The sequence below is a fragment of the Anastrepha obliqua genome, chromosome 4 (assembly GCF_027943255.1).
Source record: "Anastrepha obliqua isolate idAnaObli1 chromosome 4, idAnaObli1_1.0, whole genome shotgun sequence".
NCBI lineage: Eukaryota > Metazoa > Arthropoda > Insecta > Diptera > Tephritidae > Anastrepha > Anastrepha obliqua.
Window position 1 is genome coordinate 125,814,687 of NC_072895.1, and position 18,396 is coordinate 125,833,082.

The 18,396-nt window shown below is 34.9% G+C and overlaps 3 protein-coding genes and 1 long non-coding RNA gene across 7 annotated transcripts; 3 read left to right on the top strand and 1 right to left on the bottom strand.

Moving 5' to 3' along the window:
* The first annotated feature begins 917 nt into the window (after nucleotides 1–917).
* On the top strand, nucleotides 918–3,237 carry LOC129244414 (acetylcholinesterase). Its single transcript, XM_054882035.1, has 3 exons — nucleotides 918–1,359; nucleotides 1,451–2,866; nucleotides 3,215–3,237. The coding sequence occupies exons 1-3, from the start codon at nucleotides 969–971 to the stop codon at nucleotides 3,235–3,237; spliced, it is 1,830 nt and encodes a 609-aa protein (XP_054738010.1). The 5' UTR covers nucleotides 918–968.
* Nucleotides 3,238–7,215: 3,978 nt separating this feature from the next.
* On the top strand, nucleotides 7,216–8,342 carry LOC129246338 (uncharacterized). The gene has a single exon (XM_054885067.1). The coding sequence runs from the start codon at nucleotides 7,271–7,273 to the stop codon at nucleotides 8,276–8,278; it is 1,008 nt and encodes a 335-aa protein (XP_054741042.1). The 5' UTR covers nucleotides 7,216–7,270; the 3' UTR covers nucleotides 8,279–8,342.
* A 35-nt stretch (nucleotides 8,343–8,377) lies between these two features.
* LOC129246336 (transcriptional coactivator yorkie) lies at nucleotides 8,378–12,465 on the bottom strand. 3 transcript variants are annotated; one of them, XM_054885065.1, is made up of 7 exons: nucleotides 11,374–12,465; nucleotides 10,257–10,339; nucleotides 10,061–10,189; nucleotides 9,522–9,628; nucleotides 9,301–9,469; nucleotides 8,711–8,775; nucleotides 8,378–8,646 (listed from the first exon to the last, which is right to left on the bottom strand). In XM_054885065.1, the coding sequence occupies exons 1-7, from the start codon at nucleotides 12,114–12,116 to the stop codon at nucleotides 8,545–8,547; spliced, it is 1,398 nt and encodes a 465-aa protein (XP_054741040.1). In that variant the 5' UTR covers nucleotides 12,117–12,465; the 3' UTR covers nucleotides 8,378–8,544. The 3 variants fall into 3 exon arrangements, with proteins under 3 accessions (XP_054741040.1, XP_054741039.1, XP_054741041.1); XM_054885064.1 differs by having other exon boundaries at nucleotides 10,061–10,207; nucleotides 11,374–12,464; XM_054885066.1 differs by lacking the exon at nucleotides 10,061–10,189.
* A 956-nt stretch (nucleotides 12,466–13,421) lies between these two features.
* On the top strand, nucleotides 13,422–15,720 carry LOC129246340 (uncharacterized). Of its 2 annotated transcripts, XR_008582458.1 has the most exons (4): nucleotides 13,422–13,634; nucleotides 13,695–13,910; nucleotides 14,061–15,196; nucleotides 15,260–15,720. It is a non-coding gene; the product is annotated as an uncharacterized LOC129246340 (long non-coding RNA). The 2 variants fall into 2 exon arrangements; XR_008582457.1 differs by having other exon boundaries at nucleotides 13,695–15,196.
* The last annotated feature ends 2,676 nt before the right edge of the window (nucleotides 15,721–18,396 follow it).

The window sequence follows — 18,396 nt, forward strand, 5'->3', positions numbered from 1 at the left end:
AAGTTAATTTTGAGAGAAAGCTGACACTTTGTTTTGGAAAATTTTTACCAGTAGGAAAAACATCTGATCGTGCACAGCTAGTTACAATTAGTCTGCTTTTAATCCCAACTTGTTTGAACTTTCCATTTTTGACCATTTTTCTCTTTGAAGGAGATTAGATGACAATCCGCAAGAATTTCGCTGCTAGATAATAATTACTGGAAAAGGCTAACCCTTTTTTTAATTATGGTCAAGGCAAAGGTTTAGTAATTTGAGGACATGCGGTATCATGTCATAAGGCGCAGAGAAAATATAAGTGGCTTGCCACAAATCCGATGAAACGAGATTCTTCAATATTTCGTGGGGCGTAAAAAAGATCCTATGAGAAATTTGAGTGCAGAAATATTTTGAATTTGTTTATTTTCCCTTTCTAAATAATAAAATCTTCAGGATTGGCAACACGGAAGCCAGAGAAGGGATCTAAAAAACATCGATGTCTAAAGAGAATTATGGAACTGTTGCGTACACTCAGGATATAACCAGTGATTTAATTTTCTGCTGGGATATACATATTTTGCCAATACAGTATGGACTTTGGCTACACCACCACGAATTTTTATTTTAAACTTTTTAAAAGGAGAAAATAAATCACGAAATATGTAATGTAATTTAATCTCTCTTGGAATAGCGAAAACTCACTCAACTTGGACTTATTTACTTCACTTACCTAATTATTCATAAGTCTATGAAATCTTTGCCGTGCCTTATATCCCTTATGTATATGTAAGTATGAATAATATCCTGGCAACAAACTTTGTGAGCAAATTATTTTTCTAATTCCATGACAACAGCGTAAAAAGAATTTATGAGAAATACGTACTTGCTTATAGTTTTTATCATAGTATGGTTTTTAAAAGCAACTCAAAGAATTTGCAAGGAATAATTTTAAGACAAAGTGCTTACGATAATACAGTTTAATATTAAAAAAAATGAATACATTTTATGCTAAAATATATTTAGCTATAAGTATTTGGTTTTTATTTTTCGTAACCTTTGTGTATTGCTTGGAAGCTCCGCAAATAACTGTACCAGGGCAAGGGATTATTGTTGGCACTTACCTAAAAATGTTTCGAGCACAAAATATTAAAGCATATTTGGGAATCAGATATGCCTATGCTTCCCGTTTTTCACCACCAGAGTTGGATATGTCTGAATGGAAAGGAATTCAAAATGCGACAAAGTTTGCTCCACTTTGTTGGCAAAACCCTGCCGCTGCCAAAAATACAATCATGCATGAACTTCTCAGAAATAAGGTCGTAGAGGATTACGATAGTACATATGATGAAGATTGTCTGTATTTAAACATTTATGTTCCCGATGGTAAGAGTAACAACACGCATCAATATATATGATCATATGTAAATAAAATTGATCACGGTGAATACACTTTTTCCTTTATTTACATTTTAAGGATCTCCGGGTCTTAAGGGATATGCAGTTATTGTTTGGATCCATGCTGGTGATTTTTCGAATGGAGCTCCAACGGATATTGAACCGTTCCAGGTTGTTTTTAAGCAAAAAATCATAGTAGTAACTTTTTCATACCGTTTAAATATCTTTGGATTTCTATCAACTGCTGATGGAGAAGCGCAAGGTAATTACGGATTGATGGATCAATCAGCTGCCTTATTTTGGATTAAAAAGAATATAAACCACTTCGGCGGAGATGAAAGCAAAATAACAATAATGGGACATTCCGCGGGAGCAATTAGTGTGGGATTGCATTTAATATCTGAAGAATGGTCAAAAGGTGGATTTTCAGCAGCAATTATGATGTCTGGAAATCCTACAAGTGAAAATGCCGTCCGCCATCCAAAGGTCTATAGCGATTCATTGGACTCAATATCAAATTTATTTGGTTGCAATAGGAAACCGACATCATTGTTATTAGCGTGTTTACGAAAAGTTGATGCAAAAACGCTTGCAAAAAATATTCCAGAAGTGGAGTGGGGGCCAGTAATTGATTATGGTTTAAGCAATACGTCTTCGCACTTTATTAGAGACTATCCTAGGAAAATATTCAAAGAAGGAGACTTCCAAAATGTTCCGACTTTAATCGGCGTAACAGACATGGAGGATATACTTAGCGTAGTTGATGACATAACAAATACTAAGTTAACTGGTAATGATTTTTTTCATGTTATAGATGAAGTATCTAAACATGACCTTAAAATGAGCACCGTAAATGACGAAAATTGTACAAATTCGCGAATAATAACCGATGCCATTACATATGTATATCCATCTCAGAGCGAGAGTATAGATGTCCTCAGAACATTTGTAAGTTTTCATACAGATCGTATGTACATCGCACCGTTGTTTTTTATGGCAAACGTATTAAGCAAAGACAACACGGTTTTTGCTTATTTGTTTAGAACTCGTCCTCAAACTAATTTGTTTGACCTGCCAGAATGGGTGGGCGTACCAAAATTTTTCGATCAAATATTTGTCTGGGGTGTTCCGTATATGAATAATAACCTTCTAAAGGAATGGAGTTCCAGTGATAAAAAAATTTCAGATGTTGTCATGACAATGTGGGCAAATTTCGCGAAGTCAGCAAATCCTATTATTTCTAATGTATATGTCAAATGGAACTCCTTTACATCTGAGAATAGTTCGATTCTAATAATAAACCAAAACTTTAATTCAGAAATGGTTAATAATATGCCCACCATAAGATTTTGGAATAGTTATTATCCAAACTTAGTAAAGTTTGCCGCAAACTGCTGTGACGTTGCAAATTTAGCGTCTCCAAATATTATCGATAATAAATTTTCATTACATTCATTCCACAATCTTGGTATAACTTTCAGAATTTTAGCTTTTTGTATTTTTTTAATAGAACATAGTATATATATTTAAGTTTGAACGGTACAAATGATACATGTATAGATACATACATTTGTTAGTACTAGGCGTTTTCCATGGTAAATAAAATGTTTTTGAAATGCTTAATGCAATTACATATGTACATATGTATATCTTCAATAGCATTTATGTATGTACATGCAGTTAATATGATTATGTACCTTTTACTAATCTGATATTTATTTAAACTTGAAAATGTAAATTCATTCTACCTCCTTTGCAAATAAATTTATGGGATGTTACATAGGTTTGAAAAACGAATCTCTGAGATTAATTTCACCAATCAAATAATTATATATTAAAATAGTTTCCGAAAATGATGGCTTATGAGTTGCGATAGCCTTCAACAAAAAAAGTTGTGTTCGCGACAGTTAACAAAAACTTGGGCATTCGCGCTCTTAAAATTGCAGAAGAATATAGGAAATTGAGAGAGTAAGATGACATTGCGGCCGCCGTAGCCGAATTAGTTGGTGTGTGACTACTATTCGGGAGTTCGTATGTAGGTTCAAACCTCCGTGCATCAAACTGCAAAATGTTTTTTCTAATAGCGTTCGCCCTTCGGCAGGCAATCGCAAACTTCCAAGTATATATCTGTTATGAAAAAGCTTCTCATAAAAAACCATTTGCCGTTCGGAGTCGGCTTAAAAATGTAGGCCCCTCTTTGTGGAACAACATCAAGACGCACATCACTATTTACTTAATTTAGCCTTGGAATAAATAAATATAAAGAAGTAAGTAGTCTGTTCCATTCTTGTAGCCAAGTATGTTTAAATAATTTTGTGTTGTCCAAAACAAATTTACCACAAATATACATTATATACTCAAGTTTTTTTATTGCTAAGTTTTCTATTTTATCATCTCTGACTATAAATTACAAATTGTAACCCGGTGCAAGTCATGCAAGAACAAGCTCCACATTCCACACAATTAAATTTATTTACTTACAATAAGTCAATATGCTTTCAGATCATATGTTGTTGTGATGGGTAATTGTTTGGCGTTATTGAATGCTTAACTGCCAAAATTAGTAACAACTATTAGAGGACGTTGTCGTGTCTATATTCTGTCGGGTCCTGACACGGCTCTAAACAAAGTTTACTTTACTGGAGTTGTTGTTATTGTTGTAGCAGCATAAGCAAACAGCTGAAGTGACAGTCCTTGGCCGTATGTAAATATTCCGGTAACGACTGTCGCGGGAAGGTATCTAATTAAACATAATTAATTTAACTGGAGTTTGAATTTGAACTAAGTTTAAAGGGCAATGAATGAATGAACCATTTGATACTAAATGACGTCTTAACAGAAACTTCTTAGGTCCATATTATGAGTTAGATTCGATCTTCGATATACGTTGGTTGTTGAATCGAATCGTCTATCTGCTCTGCCAATTGCTGTCCCCTACGATCATTTGGCAGGCTTGAATGCCAAAGATCGTGATGCGCATTGAAGTCACCTACAACCAATCGGTTTTCACCTCTGATGAGCGCACCTACATGATATCCTGCCGGGCAGCAGGGGACAGGGGGTATATATATGTTAAATATTTCAAACTCGGAATCGCCTGACCGGACAGCTATGCCTTGACATTCTAAGGTGCTGTCCCTGCGGTCGATTCCTTCATCGATAAGACGATACTGTACAGTGTGGTGGACTAGAAACGCTAGGCCTCAACCATTGTCTCGCTCGCGATCGTGTCTGTGCACGTTATAGCCTGGTGATCAGAGATGACATAGCGTACAGCTAGAAGTAGAAAACAGTTGAGGGGCGCATCCAACTCCCTAGAAATGGCTTCCACTGAGTACGTTTAGAATTTTCAAAATGTGTTGACGTACTTAATATTACAGAAATTTCCTTACAGATTTTTAAAGAACTTTAGATCATCTAAAGAGGCGTTTATGAACCTACTGTCCAGTACAGAAAACCAGTTGCAGCAGTGCACCCGCGCCAAGAGCTCTTCACTATTCTCCAAAAAAAGCAACACAAATTATTAATGTGTATGCAGCTTTGCACAATATTTGCTTGTTTTATAATGTTCAACTTCGGGATGAAGAGTTATCCGATGAGACCCTCAACGATGATGCTGAAGATATTGAAGTGGAGCCAAATAACGGAGAAGTAGAAAACATAAGAAATGAAATTCTTAGAATATTATAGAAAAATCTACAAAGTATTAAATAGAAACCTTTTCGCCACAGTTTCTGTTTTATTTTTGTTATAAACTTTCTTTATTCAATTATTCGTCATTCGAAAAAAATATGTATTTCAGTTCCTCTACGTGTTTCAGCCCAAACCTGCCAAGGGAAAATAAAAATGTATTTCTATAAACATCACAAAAAAACCATTATTAACCTTAATCCATTTTGCTGCCGTTCTAACTGGTGGTCCCAAGCAATTCAGCTCCGTTGTAAATTCCTCCCATTTTTTTGCTGCTTGAACTTTGGTGCAAATCCCTTTTGCGAATTGTGGATTCGCTTCCATTAATGAAACTAGCCTTTCTAATTGCTGTTTGGTACTCACGACTTTCGACCTGCATAAAATTAACAAAATTAGTATATATTTATTATTTGGTTACTATAAAACCATAAATAATCGCAAACAACTTACATTTTAACAAGTTTACCCCATATACGCAACACAATCGAAAGCAAAATTGCATTCGACTCTAAATTCGGTATTCAACGGAAATTTCGACAGGGCTGCACCGCTCATAATACCAAATTGACATTCGATTTTCGATCTTCGACAACCAACGAATATCGAAGATCGAATCTAACTCATAATAGGGGCCTATATGTATAACTAGCGAACCCGGCCCCCTTCGCTGGGCACACTAAAATAGAATAGATATGGTTTAGAACAGAAAATATATGGTTTTCATATTATTTATTTCTTTATTCTTTATTCAAGCGCTTTGGCATAAACAATATTTTTTGTTTTTCTATTTGTTTTTGAGTAAATATAAAATATAAATTGAAAATCAGGAAAAAAGAAGATTGTTTTTAAATTTCAAATCAACGCATATGAATAAACAATCGTCTTTTTTCCTGATCATCCATGAATTTTTCGTTTCAATTTATATGTTTTATTAAGCATTGGAGCTTTTTTAACCATTATCCATTTATATTTTTCAAAAAAAAAAACGAAAAATTTGTTTCTTCCACGAACACATAATTTCATTCGGATTTCACATTAAATTCTCAAATTTCGTAAGAAATTATTCACTGTTCCAAAATCCACTCCAAAAAAATTCACAAACAATTTTTACATGTTGCACTTACGTTTTTTCCTTATGGCATCCAAATCAGAAAGAAATATTGACACATTGTAACTCACACTGTCAATTTGACAGTTCAGTTTCGCCCCAAGCGTTAAAAAAGTAAGCGACATTATGGCTGGCTCAAAAGAACGCTATAACCGTTGCCACTGCTCCGAATTACAACCAAACTTTACGAAACCAATTTTCAATACTTACTTAACAATGTGTGTAAGTTTGGTTTAATTCGGTGCAAAGACACGGCGGGTCCACGTTTTGGCATATATTTCGAGACCCTAGTCATCAATAGGTATGAAAATTACCCCGTATTGAAGCACTTATTAACAGCTTTCATTTGATACCCATATTGTACATACACAACCAAAGATTACCCGGGTCCACGTTTTGACCTATATCTCGAGACCCCAGTCACGGAGCGGCATGAAAAATACTCTTTACTAAAGCGTTCACCAACAGCTTCAATTTGATATCCATATTGTACAAACACATTCTAGGGTCCACGTTTTGGTCTCTATCTCGAGACCCTAGTCACGGAGCGGCATGAAAGATACTCTGGACTAAAGCATTCACCAACAGCTTCCATTTGATACTCATATTGTACATACACATCCGAAGGTTACCCGGGTCCACGTTTTGACCTATATCTCGAGCCCTATTTCCAAAATAAAATATGATCCATGTTACTCGTGGATGATGTAGCTTTCGAATGGTGAAAGAATTTTTAAAATCGGTCCAGTAGTTTTTGAGCCTATTCGTTACAAACAAACAAACAAAGTTTTCCTCTTTATAATATTAGTATAGATTAGCGCATATGCCCTTTGTTTTTTATGTGTTTGGCCGAGCTCCTCCTCCTACTTATGGTTTTGTTTATCGAAGGTCCTTCAGTTTTAAGCCGACTCCGAACGGCAGCCGTATAACTGTAATAAATATAGTTATGTATAAATATGGATTAAGGATTCCCGACGTGGTGTTATGTTTTATTCCCAAATTATGTTTTGGTTTAAAGTCGATGACTTGTTATCGAGGAGTGTATAATCGTTGTATGCTTTGTATACATAATTGTTTAATAATAATTTATTTTTGTGAAAGATGGATTTTATAGATGATTTTATTGAAGAATATAAAAATAATCCATGTCTTTGGAAGGCCGACTGTGCAAATTTCAAAAATCGCGCGAAACGTCAGGAGGCCTACTTGAAATTAATAGAAGTAGCAGCAAAACATGGCGAACACTACAATATTGAAAGGACCAAGCAAAAAATTAATAATTTGAGATGCGCGTTCCGGCAACAGCTAAAGAAGATTATTGAATCTAAGAATAAAGGAGAAAAAGAAGAGCCGTATTGTCCCAAGCGCAGATATTTTGAGTCCCTGATGTTTTTAAAAGATGAAGAGAACCTGGAAAGGAAAACGAAGCGTTGTGGCGTAAATGGTCCATCAAGTACGGAAGATATCGAAACAAGTGTGTTGGAACAAGCATTCAACGCAGAAGCGATCATTGAACCGCAATTAGTTAAAAGCAAACTTCCCCACAATGTATCAACAGATAGTATGGGTGAAATAGAGCCATCTTCAAAGTCGCTTTCGCAAAATGATTTATTAGAAGAGCAAACAATAGAAGAAAGTTATACGGAGTTCAGCGACGAAGTTTACAACAAAATAAATGACCTGATACCTTCCGAAAGAAATATAAAAGAGGCAAAAGCCTATGAAAGTGAGAAGGAAACCACTTTCTTAGCGGAATCTGATAACTCTCGAAAGAGGTCTTCATCTACATCCTCCTTACTGTCAAAGGAAGCTGAACCTGCTCACAAAAGAGTTTTCAAAGTGGAAACTCCTACGATAGATTTGGAGAAACTTTTGTCTTTGACATGTAAAAGCCATAATAACACAATGGAAGATCATTATACAAGTTTCGGAAAAATTATTGCACACAAGCTTCGAACGATGGATACTTCTCAAGCTATTTATGCTGAAAAAATTATCACAGATGTTTTGTTCCACGGTCAGATGAAAATGTTATCTGTATCGAGTATAAACCAGTTTTTAAATGTTAATTACTCGGATATGTGCGAACCAGTTCGCTGCAATAAATAATTTTTTAAGTATAAGCAAATGACTCTCATTAATCGGATTAGGCTTTGAATTCGGTGCCAAATTTTTATTAATACCCTCTATAATGAATGTACGATACGATTCCGTCTTCTCAAGTTGTGTTATAAAGTTATATTTATTTTCAAACTATTCTTAAAGTTTAACATCAATTGTTTACCGCTGAAATTATGTTGATAAAACTTGTTTAACCAAAAAGGACAAAACATTGATACTTTGTTATAAATATCTAGTTCATGCTCTTACGAAATTTAATTTATCTTATACCAGTCCAAAGTATCAGGCTTCGTTGCAGATGCATTCAACATGCTGTGCACATCGCTGAACATTTCATTGCAGATGTTATCCTCAAGCTGAAATTAATTTTTATTCAAGTTGTATAAAGTTTAAACGTGCAATAGTAAGATAAAAATGTACCTGCAATGAAGATACCAGATTATCCGGGCAATCTATGCCACTTAAGGCATTAAGGCTTCCTGATTCTAAAAACAGATAAATAATAATTAACATTTTGAAGAATATATTGAACTAATATTTTGTTCTGGAGTAGAGTTTCTAGAATTAAGTCAGATTTGGATAATATATTTAAACAAATTCTAAAATATGCCAACTTCCCCAACAAAAGGTCATTTTTTCAATACACATTAAAAATTATCAGTTAAAACCAAACCGAGAATTTCAATACCTTCTTATGTATTGTTTGAAAGTTGACTATGAAAGTTTCGTTGTGAGCAATTTTACGATTAATTATTAGATTTTTAAGAGTTTTCTATACATCGTAAACAACTGCGGAAAGTATAAAGAAGATGCCATTGCCCAATTACGTTCTTGAACATTACACTTATACTTTGCAGAAATATTTCCGAGATATGTAAGCATTAAATTGATTATGATGGATAAATAACGCAGTCATTTCGTATAGTACATTAAATCTATAAATCTTTTTCGGAATGAAAATATGGTTTAATAGATACTTAATTAAGCAAGTAATTTATAGGTTTATTTACCACTTATGCAATCCATACTGTCATCAATGTTCGGCATAAGGTCTGTTGTAGCGGAAAACGTATTTGAAGACAAGCTCAGGCCACTATCACTTGATTCTTGTCGAGCGTGATTATCACCAGATAAAAAAGGATCCATTTGAAGACTACCGTTTTGTCTGGCCAAAGAACTCTGTAAGAAAAAATTAATAAGATATATTTAACTGAATTTCACCAATTCCAACCTGTTCAGAACTTGGTTTAAAATAATCCTGTTCCTTTTCAATTTGTTGAATGTTCAGCCAAGATGGACCCGGTTTTTGAGATTTTGCCGGCTTTTGTAAAAAATCGGCTGTAATGAAAATATTTTTAAGCACAATTAGGAAAATGCACACAGTCTCTCAGAGGAACTTGGGAACCAATGTCAAAACTTATAAATAAAAATAATACGACAGAGTCGGCCATACAATGCCGTGGACTTTAGGATGACCTTCCCATTCAAACTTGGGAGCGAAATGAATTTTTCCCTAGAACTGGATCGACATAAAGAAACTTAACTCTCGTTCGGGGTCAATATGTAAATAATTACAAGTCTACATATTCCGGATCTCCGCAAAATATACCTATCTCGTGAAATGCTTGTTTTTAACTTCATTCATTATGTTAATGTTAACAATTAAGCAGACAATTCAGACTAAAAAATTGGGATAAGCATTAGAGCGCTATGAATTTAGTTATATTGAGTTAATTTAGGTATCGCTTTCAATGCCTTGACTTTACTTACGTATTCGTGGATCATTCCAAGACGTTGTTCGATTTACGTGGTTAATAAAATAAACGTCTCCAGATTCTGTGTATGCTTGTTCCCATCCCTCCGGTAGAGGTCCCAAGTTATCAGCCAAATTAACAGATTCTTTATTTTTCAAATTCACTAAAATCTACTGTTATTATTTATTCAAGAAAAGTGATAGTTTACTTACCATTATGTGGAAGGCCATCTTGAAATAATTGCTGTTTCAATTGAATTCTGGGATCTTCCCATTGTGTTGACTTTGTTGTATGGCTATAATTATAAAAGTGAAAAATATATATATATAAATATATATACCTTTTCAAAACTAGTGGAAAACATATTCAGCACATACACTTTTTTATAGAACACGTTGATATTCGACAACAGCGGTACGCAACTATATCACAATTCAGGGATATCAGTTATTTATAAACACCTAGCGAAATAAAGACACACAATAATATATTTATGCCCCTTAAGCCTTTTATCCAATGACATAACAAGTCAGGTGCATCGGGTCTTTGTAAAATCCTAGCGAAATAAAGACCTACCATTATATTGTATAAATATATTCTTGGAAAATGAAGTTTGAAAGTTTATTCTTCTTCTTGGTCGGCGTATCCATGTCAGTGTATGCTTCTCGGTGCCTCTGTTAGTTAACTCTTTAATGTTGTCAAGTCAAGTCTTCTTTTTCTGTCAATTCTTCTTCTGATAAAAAATAATTATTTGTCCTTTCCTGGATTTTGGTATCAGATTAATCAAAACAATCCATTAACTCAAAATTGGAAAACTTGCACATTCATGCTTTTGGCCTAAGCGGGAGATATATGTATATATGTAAATGTATCGTAATACATTTTATTTGTTGTAACCTATGGAACAAAGGCTGAAAACTACTATCGATCTATTTAAAGAGAATCAATCAGGAATATTTTCGAACAGCAACATAAATGTTAAAAATCGGTGAAACCATTAATAAAAATGTGAAATAGGTTTACACAAATGTTTACAAATTGATAATTGATGCCCGGGCATGAAACATCCAATGATAGAAGAAGTTTTTCCTAATAGCGGTCGCCCGTCGGCAGGTAAAGCTGAACCTCCGAGCGTATTTCTGCCTGCAAAAGGCTGCTCCTAAAAAAAACTGTAAGCCACTATATTTGTGAAATAACATCAAGACGAGAACCTCAAATAGAAGTTCGGCCAAAAACCAAAACAAAGGGTATTAGTGCCAATTACATATATAAATATCTATAACATTCCTAAATGCTAACAGAGAAGTATTAAAAAAGAATTATACTTACTTCAAATAATAAATCTGACCGTCATTAGTCTTAGCTTGCTCCCATCCTGGGGGCAATGGTCCCAGTTCGTTTTGTAATTGTATAGTACTGACAACATCATATGATCGTTGTTTCATATGAAATGTCTGAATAGGATTTGTTCCATCCTTAGTCACTGACTGTTCTACTTGATCCATTCGGACACCTGACCCAGCATTAACTCCGGGAGGAAATGGGACCGTCCCTGTTGTATAGACAGGTCCGATGCCATCTTGCAAACATGCACCTGCTTCCATTACGTTGCCTATATGTACATTATATGTTTGTTGGAGCGAAGCTGGGCTACTATGCGCACGCGAATGAGAAATAGCTAGCCTATTTGCAGCTACTTGTGGCTGTGTTATTGTCGCCGGAACTGCGGCTATAGAACTCGTTGATATATTTCCTTGGCTAACATTAGGTTGCGATCCAGTATCATAAGCGGAATCAGCGCTATTAGCGCGTGAATGTGCAATAGAAGGTGATCTGGACGCAGTTGCAGGTGGTTTGAAGAAGGATTCTGGTAGTTGACGCATACGAAAAGGCACTTGTAGCGGACGTTTTGATTCTCCTGGATTTAATACGCTATCAAATAATGCTTGAAGATTATTATCTGAATCTTGATCTATGCGAACAACCAAGTTATTGGATTCTTTTGTAGTAGATCTTTCTTTTTCTTTAACATTGCCTTTATTAAGACTGCCGACTGTTTTACTTAGAGACATCTTAGTAGCAAACAAACAAAAAATAATATCCACTGGTAATTATTCGATTAACACAGTTCTGTGTTGTGCGTGTACCAATTGAGAATCTTAAAATGGCGGTTGTGTGGTTTATTCCAACCTTAGCTTGCTGCCATCGTAATAGACCTAGAAGTGAGTACCCAGCAAACTTAAGAATCCGTCTTTCTTAAGTTTTTTTTTACAGTATTTGTAAGCTTAAGAATACGCAGCAATACACTTTTCTTCATAAATTCGTTTAATTTCATGCAACTTTTACAAAAAATTGGACAAACTTTTATGAGAATAGCATATTATATCGAACAGAGTTACCAGCCCCACTGTAAAAACAAACTAAATACGATCTTGACTTCCTGTTGCCGAAGTCTAAACCTGTATTCACAATTTAAAATTTTATTATATTTTCCCCTAAATAAATAACTATACACATAGATGAGTACATATTCTATTTAACATGTTTGTTATCCTTTCAACTCATTCATTCTTTGAAGACAATCAATTAAAAGTTCATTTATGTCGGAAGTGTCGATTTACCTTATAATACGTTCACATATGAGTAGATGATCTACTTTTACGTGCTTAACTCCCAATCCGTAATTAAAAAGCGAGATTTCCCATATAAAATTTCTCTCCCAAAATCTCAGATTATAAAATAATCCCAGATAATTACCATACTTTTTGATATACAATCCTGTGTTTTCTGTGTAGTAGATCATTATTTTTACGCGTTTAACGAAAAACGTCAAAGTGAAAACTATATAAAATGGATGCCGGCAAAGAAAACAATTTTGTAGACATAATTCTAATAAAATGTTTGTTAGATATTATAAGCTATGCATTCATATAACAGAAAAACAACGTGTAAAAGTGTAATATCGGATTTCGAATGCGTATTGCTGCCATAATAGTTTGAAACTTCAGTAAACGTCGTTTACGGATTTCCTACAACTGTTTATTACGCCGTTTACAGATTTCCTACAACTGTTTATTATAAGCATCCAATTGTGCAATTAAATTCGCTATTCCTTCTCTTTGAATTTTCTTCATCGTTAGTAATAACTAATCAAACCAAAAACACCGAAATATTCCACCAAAATAAATTCTATGAAGGAAAACCTTTCACGATAGTATTGACTGCTGTTTGCCAATTTTGCAGGTAATCTACCATATGTGAACGGGAATATTAATTTTATGGATGTATTGGTAATTAATGCACATGTGAACATACTTTTATCGATCAAATATGCGTACTTTATTATCGAATAACTTGTTCGAGGAGAATTATTTATTCATCGTCAAAATCAAGATGTTGGGGATTCTACAAATATAACGATTTGGGATCTATTATCAAATTTCAACTAATGGAAGAATAGAGAATGAAGATATAAATAATCTCACTTTGATAATCAAACATTACCTTGTAACCCGTCAACGAGAAATTACTAATAGTTGACAAACTATTCAAAAATATTAAAGCAGAATTCTTCGGCTGAGTGAAAATATGTAAGACAGTGGAAATAGTAAAACAATATTTTTTGCTTGAATGAAACATTTTCTTGACAGTAATTTCAGTAATAAGGTGTAATAGAAGCGCAAGGCGAATTGAGTATCTAATGTGGAGCCATTAAAAAACAGTTACTTAATTTTTGCGATTTTGATAAGTCTGACGTCAGCTCCCTTCGCAATACAAAAGAAACGAAGAAAAAATTAATATGAAGCTTCCAAATACAGTTTGTTTGCGTTTTTATGCGGAAGACGCCGTGGCAAGAAAGTCTGTGTGTATGTATAATTTCTTGTGTTTGGTTGTTTTCATTGCTTTCGTTACTCTTCTTCTTCATAAACAAATAATTTTCCTTCCTTTTGCTTGTTTATTCATGGGCTCTTACAATCCGGCGAATTCGGAACGCGCAATCGTATCATTCTTGATAGAAGCGCTTGTTAAAGGAAGTTTGGTCAACGGTACAAAATCCGAAGGAGTGGAAGGAGGGCGTCATAGTTACGATATTTAAGGAAGGTGACATCAGCTTTTGCAAGAACTGGAAAGGCATTATGCTGCTGAATACCATTCAGAAACTTCTGGCTTTCATTATCTTCCACCGTATTTTCCCTATCCCTAACGCGATGCTTAAATATGAACAAAATAGCTTCAGACCCTATAGATCTTGTGTTAACCACGTTCAGGTTCATCATCGAGCAGAATAGCATTGCCGCTTATTTCTGTGCTCTCGACACCATCAATAGAAATGCTATCTTGGAAGCACTGAAAATCAGTGGCGTACTAGACAAAATAAGGGCTATTATCAAAGGACAGCATTTTGAGGCAGAATTCAGGTGTCGTTTCATAGAAAGTAACAGCGAGAAGTTTGAAATAGCAAATAGGGTGCGCTAAAGCTGCGTTTTACCCTATCTGCTGTTTATCCTAGTGCTGGATGGAGTTTTGAGAAAAACTGACCGCGAAGCTCCGGATTGTATTCAGTGGAATCCGATTCAAAAGCTGAGTAACCTGGACTACACGAATGTTGAAAGCAAACATGTCCAAAACTAAACTCATGCACATGGACACAACAGGGACAGAACCTCTAACCTCCCGTTTGGGTGCCGACACTGTAGTAATTGATGACGTTGAACGGTTCACTTATCTGGACCGTGTTATAGCGCAGATGCTGACGCTCACGCATTAGCAAAGCTAGAGTAGCCTTCTTCAAGCTAATGATCCTCAACACAAGCATCAAATCAGTCCTTCTGTACGGCTCAGAGATATAGTGTCCCTGACGCGATCTGCAATAAATTTCTCGTTTTTCATGCCTACGCATAATCTGCCGAGTTTTCTGACCAAACACCATATCAAATGATGACCTCTATGCGTTCACCAATAGTATGCCCATTAACTCAGAAATCAAAAGGAGAAATTCGAGCTGGATTGGCCATACGCCTCGAAAAGATAACATCGATATTACAAAAATGGCGTTCTAGTGGAGTTCACAAAGAGAAAGAGCGCATGGTCGACCAAAGATGTCGCGGGTGCGAACGATACGTACTGTGAAGAACGGAACATTTTTAAATTTGTAAATCAATTTTGAACTGCACTTTGTAATTAATTATTTAATGTATTATGTTTTTATTGGCAGAAATACACTCGAAATCTGCCATTGCCTGCCAAGGGCCGACCGCTATTAGAAAATTTGTTTTCTATTGTTTTGCTGTTTCACGTACGGATATTCGAACCTACACACTCTCCGCCGCTTTACATTACAACTTATCCGGTTTTATATCAATAGCTATACTAAATATAATTACTGTTGAAGTCACTGTAACAAACATCGCTTTATTGTGATGGCACAACCTAATGTAAGTTTCCTTACGCTTATATGTATATTAATATAATATAAATTCAAGTGATATGTACACATATGTATGTGTGTGTTTGTTGCAGTGACATGCAAAATGAACAAGACTAATTGCTTTGGTTAGAACGAGATAGCTTGTATTAATACATAGTAGGCTTTGATTTTATTACATAAATACCTAATTCCTAAGACTCTTTATGTATACATATATATGAATTATAGCGGGACTTATGTTCCTTTCCTTTTGCTTGAATTTGATTTTGTCGGTTAAGACGTGTTCAATTGGTATATGATTTTCGGCGGTGACGGGTCGAAGTAGTAGAGAAAATATTAAAATAAAGAAATTGATGAAATAAATAAAACGTGGTGGCCTTTTATTTTGTCGAATTGGAAGTGTTTAAAAATTAATTAAATATTTTAACAATTACATATCACGGTATACAGAATACAGAGGGTTCTGCCTTCCGAAAACCGTTATTTTATTTTTAGCGATTTTGAAAGGAGGAAGTGACGTTACATGTTTGTAAATATTCAGTGAATGGCTTGATGAATACTTGCAATTTAAGATTTGCGATTTTTAAATTAAACAAAATAATAAAAATGAAGTGTCACGTGTTAAATTGTTAAGCACAAATTATAAAAATACTAAATACAGTTTTTTTTCTATGTCACCGTGGCAAGAAAGTGTGCGTGTGTATTATAAGGAAGGAACAATATTTTATTCTATCGTCCTTGAATACATATGTATATGCTTGAAGAGCGTACTACCAAACAACTGAACGGCGACAGTGATCTTCTCCTTGAACGAGTGGTTCTTAGATACAGACTAAGTGCGATATGCAAAACTAAATAGCCTTTGGTGACGCTCAAGCATGCATGTCCAGCAGGCCTATATGTGTGCGTGTCGGGTGACACTCGTACTTGCTTCGTGTCACACATACTTGTTGTCGGCTGTTGCATGATGAAAATCAAAAATTTTAGATATTAGCGTCAAGCATCTGACACGCACACACATAAGCAGCAGAACAAGCATGCTTGAGCGTCACCAGAAGCTAAAAGGTCGGAAAATGTACCGGAATTGACTAGAGATGCACTTAATGATGAGAACATGAAACATCAAATCATAGAAGTTTTTTTTTTCTAATGCAGTCGCAACTCGGCAAGTAGTTGCAAACATCCAAGCGCATTTCTGCCCTGAAAACGCTCCGCATAAAAAACCATCTGCCGTTCGGAGGCGGCATAAAACCGTATGTCGCTCCATTTGTGAAAAACATCAAGACTCTCACAGCGAATTGGAAGAAGAGCTCGGGCAAATACCCGACAAAAGTGTACCCGCCAAGATGTCATTTAATTGCTTTATATTTTGGAGTAGTCACGAAAAAGAAACATGTATCTAGAATCAAAGCAAATTAGTTCAAGGAGATGTCACTAGGGCAACGACAAAATGTTGTACACTAGAATGTCACGCCAAAGTAGAAAACAAATAAGTCACTTACTTTTGAAATCCAAATAGAAAAAAATAATCAATGAATGTAAGTAATATTACGTTTCCACCAAAAGCAAACACCGTGTTTGCAGGAGTTGTGTTTGGGAGAAATGTCAACTGTTTTCACCGGAAGTTTGGGAGAAATTGTGTTTGAACTGTCTTTTGTTGACATTGTGAAATAAAAATTATAAAAATTGATAGAATTATAAAATGGTGCATAAAATTCAATTTGTTATGTTGATTTTATCATTTTATTTTAAAATAATTGATAGTGAGTTGGCCACATATTCTTTAAAAAAAAGGTTAAACGAAAATAAAATAATTTAAAGTGTTGCTGCCAATTTAATGCGTTCGCAAAGTGTATAGTCTTTGGTATGGTAAACAGATTTATGATAAATTATTTGTGTACAATGTACATTTATATTTTAGGAACATTCCAGTACCTTTTGGGAAGTAGACTGCCAGAGTAATGGGGACAAGTTTTTTAAAGATAATTTCCGAATGGAAAGATCCTGCTTTGAAAAAATGTGCAGCAAACTTGAAAAAATAGCCAAAAGAAAAACGAACTATCGAAACCCGATTTCACTAAAAAAGCGCGTGGCAATTGATCTGTATTCACTAGAAGACCCTAGTGCATTTGTTTGGAGTAGGCAAAGCAACTGTTTGCAAAATACTCATCGAGTTTTGCAATGAAGTTGGGACATCCTTGGCTCCAATATACACATTTGAAAAATTTTCCACTGACAAGGGCGCAAATTGAGAATGGAGTCGCAGATTTTAATGCAATGGGCTATCCACAATGTATTGGAGCAATAGGTAGGTTTATAAGTAATGCGATAAAAATAACGTTTAATCAAAAGCATCTTTATTATACAGATGGATGTCATATTGAAATTCATCCAAGAAAGGAAGAAGCCATTGATTACTACAACTACAAAGGGTGGTATTCCGTAGTACTATTGGCTTTGGTAGACGCAAAATATAGATTTGTTTATATACATTGCGGCAGTCCTGGAAGATGCAACGACTCCGTAATTTTTGAAAAATCATCGCTAAAGCGCGAGTTGCAAAGTTGTGCACTTCTTGATGAATTGAGCTTGCAGTATGGATCCACAAAAATACCAGTCCATATTATAGGGGACTCTGCTTTTCGTCTCTCTCAGCATTTAATGAAGCCATATCTGCATAGTGTGACCAACACACCCGAACAAAAAAAATTCAACTATAGATTGTCTAAGTGCCGGCGTGTTGTGGAAAATGCTTTTAGCCATTTAAAAGCCCGGTAAATACAACTTAGAGATTCTAATATTTTAAAAAATTGGTAATACAGGTTCTATTTTAGATTTAGGAGAATTGGAAAAGGCGTGGATAACCACATCAAAAATGTAAATACAGTTATTTCATGTCCATGTGTTTTACATAATTTTTTGAT

Bases quoted from the DNA above. Each gene is read 5' to 3' on its own strand.
- LOC129244414 (XM_054882035.1), top strand. From the start codon at position 969: ATGAATACATTTTATGCTAAAATATATTTAGCTATAAGTATTTGGTTT. The intron at 1,360-1,450 runs GTAAGAGTAACA...TTACATTTTAAG, and splicing joins AAACATTTATGTTCCCGATG to GATCTCCGGGTCTTAAGGGA. The intron at 2,867-3,214 runs GTATTTTTTTAA...ATATTAAAATAG, and splicing joins TTTCAGAATTTTAGCTTTTT to TTTCCGAAAATGATGGCTTA.
- LOC129246338 (XM_054885067.1), top strand. From the start codon at position 7,271: ATGGATTTTATAGATGATTTTATTGAAGAATATAAAAATAATCCATGT.
- LOC129246336 (XM_054885064.1), bottom strand. From the start codon at position 12,116: ATGTCTCTAAGTAAAACAGTCGGCAGTCTTAATAAAGGCAATGTTAAA. The intron at 10,208-10,256 runs GTAAGTAAACTA...AGTAGATTTTAG, and splicing joins AGATGGCCTTCCACATAATG to TGAATTTGAAAAATAAAGAA. The intron at 9,470-9,521 runs GTTGGAATTGGT...TTTTTCTTACAG, and splicing joins TTAAACCAAGTTCTGAACAG to AGTTCTTTGGCCAGACAAAA.